This window comes from Anopheles bellator, chromosome 1 (assembly GCF_943735745.2).
Source record: "Anopheles bellator chromosome 1, idAnoBellAS_SP24_06.2, whole genome shotgun sequence".
Taxonomy (NCBI): Eukaryota; Metazoa; Arthropoda; class Insecta; order Diptera; family Culicidae; genus Anopheles; species Anopheles bellator.
The window spans coordinates 9,000,284-9,010,540 of record NC_071285.1 but is presented as its reverse complement, the minus strand read 5'-3'; the positions used below and the strand labels follow the sequence as shown (position 1 = coordinate 9,010,540).

General features: G+C 51.0%; 1 protein-coding gene across 1 annotated transcript in view; it reads right to left on the bottom strand.

Moving 5' to 3' along the window:
- The window catches only part of LOC131205353 (toll-like receptor Tollo), a 33,748-nt gene extending 23,491 nt beyond the window's left edge, over positions 1-10,257 (bottom strand). Inside the window, exon 1 of the mRNA XM_058197429.1 lies at positions 9,771-10,257. Coding sequence (XP_058053412.1) covers positions 9,771-10,257 — 487 coding nt within the window. The remainder of the gene's footprint in view (positions 1-9,770) is intronic.

Genomic DNA, 10,257 nt, shown 5'->3' with positions numbered 1-10,257 from the left:
TGACGACGACAATGAGTGCGATTGTAGCGGACGCGCGACCAAAAGTGCACTCGGCCGCCCGGCCAGTGGTGCATGGTTCTTGGGCGCCTTCGGGCGGCCACCATCATCATCGACACCATCTTGAGCAGCGCGTCTCGGCCGTTGGATTTCCTTTTCTCCGCGGCGTTATGTTTTTGCAGTCAATTGGGAATTGATCTCACTGTCGCAGGGGGCGCGCGCGTCACCAACGTTCGAGAAAGGTTCGCTCGCGGCCCTCGCGACTCGCGACTATAAATTGGAATCAATTAACGGTGGACATGGGGTGCCTGCTGGGGGTGGCCCGGGTTGGCATCATTGAATTGTGGTACATAAATTCCTCACCGTGCGGCGAGACCCCGGCGCGCATCATTCTAAGCGCGGTCATTAACGCGGGAACGCGGCCCTCGGAGAGGTTCGGTAATGGGGTTTACATTTTGGCGTAAATGGACGATAAATTAGGTTCGGGAGCTCGGGGCACATAAATTGTGCCTTCGAAAGTGGAACTTTGCATTTGTGCTGAAAGGGTTTATTTTTAATAGTTTGTATCAAAAGAGGCGCAGGATACAGCAGGTCGCACTGATTCCTCTGACTAGCAACAAGGCCAACAAGCGTTTATGGGAATAATCGTTAATAATAGGGAAAATCTAGTAGTAAGGGAATATTTAAAGGATCACATTCTACTTCAAGGTATGCACCACACAGGGATCATTGAGACAATCTATTCACTCAAAATTCTAAGCTCCTTTAGCTTTAGTTTCGAACTCGAGTGCAGGAATCAAAATGAATTCAAAACTCATCGGAAACTAAGCTCTAAATGGACTGGCTTAACACTGAAATGAACGATGATAGGATCAGAGGGTTTTCACTTTGTATTATTTTTAAGCCAGTGCCTAGCCAGTAAAGCCAAGCAAAATAAAGGGCTCCTCTACTAAAGCACCCTGCTGTAGGTTCTGTGGACTGCACATCCTTACATCGAGAGCAAACAATCGTAATAAACACAAACAAATCAGTAAGATTAAAAGCAGCATAAATACCATTGGTAATTGAAGCTGATGTCTGCTCCGTTTCGGACACTTCAAGTATTATGTTCGATATCCCCATGCGTGCGCGTAGCACAGGTAGCCTAGAAAGTAAAATTCTTTGAATTGAAATCACTTTTACACTCGATTACAAAAAGATCTTTACAAAACAGCAGCAGACCAATGTTTTGCTTCAAACCCAAACCGGCCCTTTTATGGTGGTGATCTAATTGCCAGTTACTTCAACGTCAACATAATTCTATTTGGTCATGCGCTACTTGATTGCCATGCAATATTAGCTCCCTTCTTGACAACGCAGCCTACTACTGATTCATTGCACGGTTTTTTTTCCCGTTAAAGTTTTGCTCTGCTCAAATCAGACAATGTTGCAATAAGCTACCATCGACACACAATCCTTCGTGTATCGGTTTATTTAAGAAATTTAATGCAATTTAATCACTCTTACTACAACCGAGAGGTTTTGTTGACTTTTGCATAGAGCATCGTCATAAACTTCCCTTCGGTTAACCCCAAAACAGGATGATCAGCAGGATGTCAGCACACTGCAACTCGCGGCCCTCTGTTTCTCTTTCTTTCTCTCTTTCTCTCTGTCTCTCTCTCTGTCCCTATCGATCCCCAGCAACATTGTGCGTCGCCGAGCCGCGTTCCACAATCAAACGACCGCCACAGGCCGCCGTCGTCGGGGTGTCCTTTCAGAGGTTTTGGGTTTTGTAATCACGGAGTTGATTAATATTTGATTTTTGAGGCCACCCTCCCCTTTGAGGGACGCGAGACATCATTTTCTTGAAAGCGGTTTCCACCGCAACCCGTTCCGGCGCCGGACAGAAACAAAGGACCAACCGACCGGCCGTTGATTTTCTCGTTGCATTGATTGCAACGTTTCCCGTTCGTCGGCTGCTGACGACCCGCAGGATGCCAAATAACGCAGGGCCGGCCGGGCCAGGACCCAGGACCCTGGCCCTTTTCACGATGACGAAGTTTTTAATTTTCTCCCCAACGCGCGCACGGGGGGCTTATAACAAACAGCCGGTGCGGCCCTTCGCGTCGACATGTGCTCCACTTACGGCTCTGCGCATTGGTAAACGCTTTTTTCGCTGAGTTCGCAGTGACCCCCCTTGTGACCCACGCTGTCGCCCCGGGACGGAGCGAACGAGGTGTGCAAAGCTAATCTCCGGTTGTTTTTCATTTTCATAAAATATGAAAAATTATTAACGTGTGGTGTGTGGCTGTGTGCTAAGTGTGTAAACAGAGTGTGGCCGGGTCGGCCTTCCTTCCACCGTGATGTCGAAGAACGTCGCAGGAGTCCTGATTTCCTGTGAGTGGGGAGCAAGCAGCTCAAAACTTTCCCAGTCCGTTGTGAGGCTCGATGAACAAGGAAGGTGCCAACAACAACACCCGTCGGCCCCCATGGTCCACGGAACGTGGCACACATGCAACCTTTAACCCTTAGTGGGGGGCCCCCCCCCCTACCAGCCCGTTGACCCAAAATCTCATTTGTGCAGCGCGTCAGCAACGCGGAGGAAAATTCGGTGGAAAATTCGTTAGCGATAAACAATACGCGTGGGAAAAAAGGAATACGGCCAAGCGGCGTGGTGTTGGTGCCATTTTCCCAGTCCATTCCCGGGCATCTTGGGTGCAGCTTTCGGGGTTTCGGGCAGCGAGACGGACCCGGCGAGGAAAGGACTTTGATTGAGACGTTGAAGTCAAACATCCGTTCCACATTTTTGGTTTTCCATTTTTGTTTTTCTGTCGAGGCCTTTCGGAAAAGTTTTCCGGACGGCTCTCAGTGCCTTTGTCAGGTGCTTTTATGTATGAGTGTGCCAGGAAAATAATCAACTTTGTAAATACTCAACTCGACGGCCGACGTCCGGAGGTAAAGTTGTGTAACTGCAGGCCGACCAACCGGACTGTGAACCGTTTTTCGAACCGGATGATGATTGGAAGTTTGGTTGGCTTTACCCGACCCGGGATCAACCCGATGACGGGTTCTCCCTGACATAGTTTGAGCCAGGTTTCTAAGCAAAATGGTTCGGAAACGGAACGTTATTCGAAGAATAGAGGTGTGCCGATTCTATTTGTGCGATTGTTATATTAGACATTGTTTATTGGTGGTCCGTTAACCCTATGGATATGAAATGTTTCTAGCAAAACTTTCTAACCCTTTTACTGACTTTTAGTTATTTTAACATCAATATGGTGCAGGGTTAGCAGGAAATTACTCGGATAAGGTCCTTGCTCATGGTCCTATTGCTTTACGCTTTGCAAGTCATATTATTCTTCAAAAACACCCAAATTCAAGGAAATTTTAATTACTTTGTTCAATGCGATCTGCCTCAAAAAGAACGATCCTCCTTTATTTGTAAAAATACAGAAGATTTAATGCGGCGCAGTGATTGGTCAACCAAACAATATTACGAAATGGAACCACAAATTTCCGCATACATCTATGACCGACATTAAAATAAATGGGAACACCCCTTTCAAGTGTTCTTTTCCAACTACGCCATCACTATCACCGCGTAAAGGGTTCACCAAGGCTGCCGATCCTTTACGGAGCATTAGCGAGGTTCGTGACGCTACCCTCGCTAACGCGCTCCGGGCCGCAAGTGACACTTGCCGGTTGCGGTGCTCCACTTGCCGTAAATGAGGCCACATCCTTAATGCGGTATTTGTAATCTACTTCCTCCGGTCCGGTTCGGCCCTTCTGCCCATGGCGCGTATCGATCGGCTTCCGGGGACACTTTGCAACTTTCTTTGCAACTCAAGCGCGCGCTCCGAGAAGCCGGGATTATCATCGGGCATTATTTTACCAAACTTCCGTCGTTATCCTTGGGCGCCTTCTCCACTGCCTGGACTGGGCTGGGTGGGTGCCAAATCGTTTCCTTCTTCGGTGTCACTTCATTAGTTCCCTCCGGCTCCGGAGTCACTGGAGAGGCCGGGCCCGATTGATTCACTCCACGATGATAATGATATTAATGTTTTTGCCGAGCAAACAGAGGCCGCCGCCGTCGTCGGTGGAACTTCCGCCCCGTCATCGATGGATGGCCACGGATGGAATTAATTCAAGCATCAAACCATGACAACAGTTTGAGGGATCCAAAATTAAATATCGGACCGGCCACTGGAAGAAGTGGCCAGTGCGTAACCCCCGACCGTACAGTTCGCCGGCTAGGGGAGCTCCGGAGCGGTAATGATCCACCACGGGCCCCGGCATCGACCATGACTTTTGTTTCCGCAAGCCGGGGTCTGGCTTTTGTCAATTCATTTAATCGGATCGCCGTCGCCGTCGCAGTTGCAGATGTGGTTGTAAAGAGAAAGAAGGAGAATTACTACAAGCCGAAAAGGACGGCCACGAAGGACACCCATTCGGGGTGCCCACGTGTGCGCAGCGGCAGCATAAACAGCCACCTCGGAAGATTAATGTAATCAGATTATCGAGGCGGTGGTGGACAAGTGGACCACGACAGGCCACGTCAGGCGCCGATATGCTCCGTCAGTTGCCCCGCGTCGCTGGCCCCGACAGTTGTCAACATCGACGGCCAAAGTTGTGATTGAGACGCTACCGAATGCGTAGCGTACTCCTTCGTGGTCTAATTGATTCTGACAGACTGACAGTCTGGTTGGCCAAAAAAGGGTTCCGCTTTGGACAAAGAAAATGAGTCATCAGTATGAGTTATTGGGACAATCGGGCGACGAGTGGCGAATAGCGTGGAAATTGCGCCTCACAAAGACTTCTTGCGCCCTCCCTTTTCTTTTATTGTCCATTGAGCTGTGAGTTCTGGAAGTGGGAAGCGATATCGCAACATAAAAGTGACTCTCGCCGAAACATGCGACTTCCCTGAAATGCAACTTACATTTCCATTAATATCATCTTCCCGCACGATCGCTGTTTTGCTCTGCGCATCATCATCATCATCGTCATCGATACCCTCAATCAGTACACGAAGAAGCTTCTAACGGTGGCCCCCGGCGGTGGCCTTCGCGCGCTAGTTCTCTGCCGCGAGCTCATTAAATCGGTCTACAACCACCGCAAATGAGAGCATAAATACCGTAAGTGCAGTCGTAAATTGCACTAGAAAGCAACGACGGGCCAGGCAGAATAAAAAGATCCACTTATCACAAAACATTATCTTAACAACAACAGAACAACGGCCCAGCGAACGTCGAACGGACGGTGAGAGAATCCTTGCCGCAGAAGCCGCAGCAAAACCCCCGCGACCCCGAACCCGTTCGACAAATGTCGCCTACCGAAGGGATTAAGAAGGTGTAGCATTGCATAAGTGGCCACGGTGCCCTCCTTTTGGGTGCCCGCCACCAGAATGGACTGGAATGTTCCGTGCCTTTGCCAGTCGATCGATTGAGATTTTATTCCACTTTCCGCGCACAGCAGCGGGTTACATTATCTAAAAAGTGTACATAAATAAGTGTTCAGTTATTATTACTGAAACTGAACCCCTGAACAGTTTCATGTTTCATATCAATTAACGTGAAACGCAAACCACAAAACATTACCTATTGTTTACAGTGGACCAAAAAGAACAACGTGTAGACGATTCTGAAAGCTATTTGAAGCTCTTGGAACCAGATATGAAGAAATGTTGGAGTTACTGACTTCTGCACTTATCGGCCCACGTGTTACTGCTTCATAATCAAACCGCATTCTGCTACAGAAGGACCTGCCTGCAAAGCGTGTTATTGCTCAACTCTCTATCTCTCTCTGTCTCTCTCTGTCCGCCTATCTTCCCCTTGGGGTCCCTTTGGCAGCATAAACCCACAATGGAGTCCCTCTCCCTCGTGAGCGGCATCATCATCGTCGAGCTGCCCCGCGAGCCGAAGACCGAAAAGGCAGCACATAATAATGGCGCGCAAATAATAAGTGAAACCGATCGTGATTAGGTTCGACTGCACGACGTGGTGCTGAAAACAAGGTGGTCCACCATCTCCAACTCGATCGGCTTCCACGGGAAGGGGTCGGAAAGGACCCCCGGGTTGGCTGGGTGGCGGCCGGGTGTGCCAGGGGCTGGACCATAATCTGGGCCCATCGTGTTCGTGTTCCCTTCGTTTGTCGCCATCATTTTCCCCCCCGAAAGGCCACTGGATGAAGACACGAAAGCATGCGCGAAGTGAAGAAGTGAAACCGGCGAAACTCTCACCACAGGGTTCGCTCACCGAAAACGGAGCGACCGAAAGCTGCGACTCGGCCCCGGCAGAAACCAAAAAATAATGTTGATGAAAATCGATCGATAATGATAATGCACACCGATCCGGGGCGCAAGATGCGCGCCGGGTCATAATAATGCATCGCCCGACGATCCCCCCCTCGATGGCCGCTGTGAAGAAGATGCCCACCGAAGGCTCCGCAAGGCCCCCCTTCGCGAACCGGAAGATGTTCTCTGTTTGCGCAAGATTAAGATATAAGCGTGCAGCGGGCGTGCGCCTGCGCGCGTGAGGCCGCGATGCTGCGCAGGAAGCTTCCTCATCCTCGGCCCCAAAATGGAGGATCGCGGCAGGGGTAAGGGGTACAAAAAAAACGCTGCACTGCTGCAGAGGACCCCGTGCGAGCCCACGACTTCGGGGGCCTTGAGTACACACACGAGTTCACGAACTGATCAATTTTGAGAACGGCCATAAATTGCGCCCCGGAAGATGGCCGCCGCGACCACGGTCGTGTGGCCCCCGAAGGATCGTGAAGGAAGGTGCTGGGAAGGCCGGCTCCTCACTTTAGGCCCCGAAGCGGAGCCTGGAATTCATTTAAAATTCCGATCCGGCCGGTCCACCGGCCCGGAATCGCGCGGTCTGCCCGGTGCATCGGATCGGAATATGATCGTTACGTGTGTCGTGCGCTGCACAGGGAGGCGTGTGTGTCCTGTTCCCCCCGATGATGATGGCGAACGCCGTGGCCACGGCGGAACCACGGCGACGGCGGATGTTCACCGACCCGTTTTACAGCCCGTGCGATCGTGAAGATTACGGAGCGTGGGTTCGATCATTCGGCCGGCCACCAGCCGATGCTGGTGCAAAATTCGGAAGTGTGTTAAACGATATACGAGGGCCAACATGGAAAAGGCATTGGGTGCAGTGCAGTTTCTTCTTCCTGCTACATGTTGTTCGGCTCCCCTTCTTAAGTTGTTGCACGCCACATGAATATGAATAATTCGTCCGATGGGACACCGGCCACCGCCGGTCGGTAGCTAACGAAGGTTCGATCTGATGGTTTCGATAATGCGCAAAACAAAGTGGGTCCTAATCAGAAGAGTTCTCCGGGCGGAGATGAAGTTGTTGGCCCGGTTCGAAAGAGGATCGTTCGAGCATGGAAGAAATGCAAGCCTGATACAAATGTTGATCCCCAAAACGGGCAAGATGTTAATTAAAGGAGTAAACAGCAGTAGTAAAAACAGCCGCTCGGGGTAATCAACCATTAGCTCCCCGGTGTTCTTATGATTTCAATATCCGTCTCAAGTTCCCGGACTGGTGCTCTAATTTGCATGCATCAAAGCGAAATAACAGTGCAGAAAAGGCCACAAAATGCGGTGTACGAGCACCGGTCGGATTCGTTTCGGGTGCAAAACAACCTGAAACAACATTGGCTCCCAAACTTTGGGCCGAAACCAACTTGGGTAGCCGCCCAAAACCAACTACCAGGGTTGGCCACCTTCACGAGCAGGCCCAACCGTTACAATCCTGCCCGTGCAAAATTGCAACATTTTGCCACCGGGATCCAGGATCCACCCGGGGCCGCCCGTGGACCGGTGGCGGATCGGGCCAGGCAGGGTGTGCATAATGCAATGCAAACACAGTGCGCTACACGAGCACCGCATTATTTTGCCACCCCGTCCGATCGGCGTCCGAACGGGCCCGAGCCGAGCGCAGCCAGCATAAATATGCATAAAAGGGAAAAGTGCTTCCTGGTGCGCTCTCCGGCCAAGAAACCCGTTGGCGGTGGTCCGCATCTGCTCCGGAGGCGCGTTTGGTCGATTTCCCTGGCAAACCCGGAGACCTTCGCATAGGCACGGACAGCCACGGAATGCCAACCGTTCCTTGCAGCTAGGCCCGACCCGGGAGGAGAACGCTTTGCAACCAAGCCTCGTGTGGATTATTATGCTCGGAGCCAAAAATCTGCGTCCTTTAAAGGTTTAAAAATCACTCCCAAGGCGACATTCCAGAGCGCTGCCAATTTGCTCTATCAGCATTCCGGCATTCCGCTAATGCACACTGCAAAGGTCACGGCGGGCTGAGGCCCGTAACAATAGACGACCAGCGGGATGCAAAAGGGAATTTATGAATGTGCTTTTTGATCACATTCGCATAATTACGCTTAATTAAACAAATATGATTACAACGAACAGAATCGTATGACACTTTTGAAACTTTTCAAGTTCGAAAAGCTTTCGTTGATGCTTTTCGTGGTAAAAGCTTCCGGTGGAGTTTGGGTAGGCGAAAGATTTCAAAAGCTCCCAACCGGGAAGAATGTATTCCTATTACGCCTCGTCAACACCATGAGATTTTTCTGCTATTTTTTTTTTGGTGTGCTGGCGTCCAGACTAGCAGCTTCTGGGCGAAAAATCCATGAACTCCAGTGAGTGAATTCACAGTTCGTTTGTTTTGCTTCGATTTTTCACTGTCCTTTCCTTCTCTTTCTATTGCCGACTTTGTCATTATCTGGTCAAAATTTGGCTCCAACGGACAAATTGATAATATGCGTGAAATATTTCATAAACAGAAGTAGCTCACGCACTCAAGAAAAAGAGTGACATTTGCTGGGCCTACCATACATTTTTGCCCAGATTCTGTAAACGCCGGCTTATTTTGGAAATTTGAGATCGAATGGCCAAATAAAGGTACTTACAAAGTTTCTAAAACAAGCTAATTCTCAAAGGAATTCAGGACCTTGCGGAGCCGCTTGATAAAAGGTTACCCAAGGTTCGACTAAAATAAAACACAATTAAACTTCCATCACCACTTTATTTTCCCTAGAGTAACGTTCATGAAACATCACGCACGCATAGGCTACCTAGATGTTTTACCATTCTCTGTGTAAAAAGTGTATGTGGCTACTGGTCGCCCATGGCAACCGTGTTCCGAGAATCGGGCGACTCACTTTAAAACTCCTATCACCACTCCGGCGGTCCGTTACACGTAGTTCTACGAAATTAACCCATGTTTAGCTTCCGTGGCGCAAAGCTCGTAAACCTCGTAAATTTATTTATTCAAAGACCACTTCCTACGGCACCAGTGCCACCGCTTGGGCCGCTGGCTCGTTCACACACTTCGGTACCACTGTGCCGCACCACGCCAGTTTGTATGACAAACATTTGCAATTATTTCCCCAAACACACCGACCACCGTCCACGAGGACTCACGTTTCGCACGGTTTATTTACCAAAAACATTTTAATAATGCTCTCTGCGCAGAGCTCCCGGCCATCGGTAGCCGTTGCATGACCGGCAAACTCTCACGGGCAGTCCACGGCGCTGGCGGTGCCGCCGGCCACGAAGAAGCCCGGCCAGGTGCATCCGGTGCAGTCGCTCGCTGGAGATCCCAGGATGCCCGGCGGGCCGGCCGGTTAGCGATGAGCTTGCTTTTCAGCGCCCCGGAGCCTGGCGGCCATGCGAAACCTTTGCGGGCGTGCGACTTTCGGTGGCCGGTTCGGCTTTGGGTAAACAAATTCTCGCTTCCGATGCCAGCGGGCCGGTTGGGACCGGGCCGCCCTACTCGTCGTCGGTGGAGCTTCCGTCGAGGAGCGATTGATCGTCGTCGTCAAGTTGGTGGTCGCATCGGAAGCGAACGCGTCGGCCAGCGCTTTGGTGGCACTTGCGAAAATGGGCCTCAGGCGATCCTGTAGGGCCATCAGGGCCGCCTGGAGAGGTTTCTTGCTCAGCAGCAGGTGTGCCATTCCAATCTCGGTGGCCACCAACTCGGACAGCACATTGGGCCACGATTCGTTGGCGGATTGCTGCACCATTTCATCCTGCTCGTCGACCGGTGTAAGGCTCTCCGTAGCACTGGGAACCGGCGTTGGATTGCTGCTCCGGTCGATCTGCCCGTCGCCCTCCGTCACCGTCGCTGTCCAGCAGCGTTCGCACCGTAAGCCACACAAGGATCCGTCACTGTCGAATTGCAACGAGCACTTCTCACAATGGCACTGGCGAAGCCGCCGGTGATCGGATTGCCCGTCGGGCCGCACCGTCGTAAATAGCAT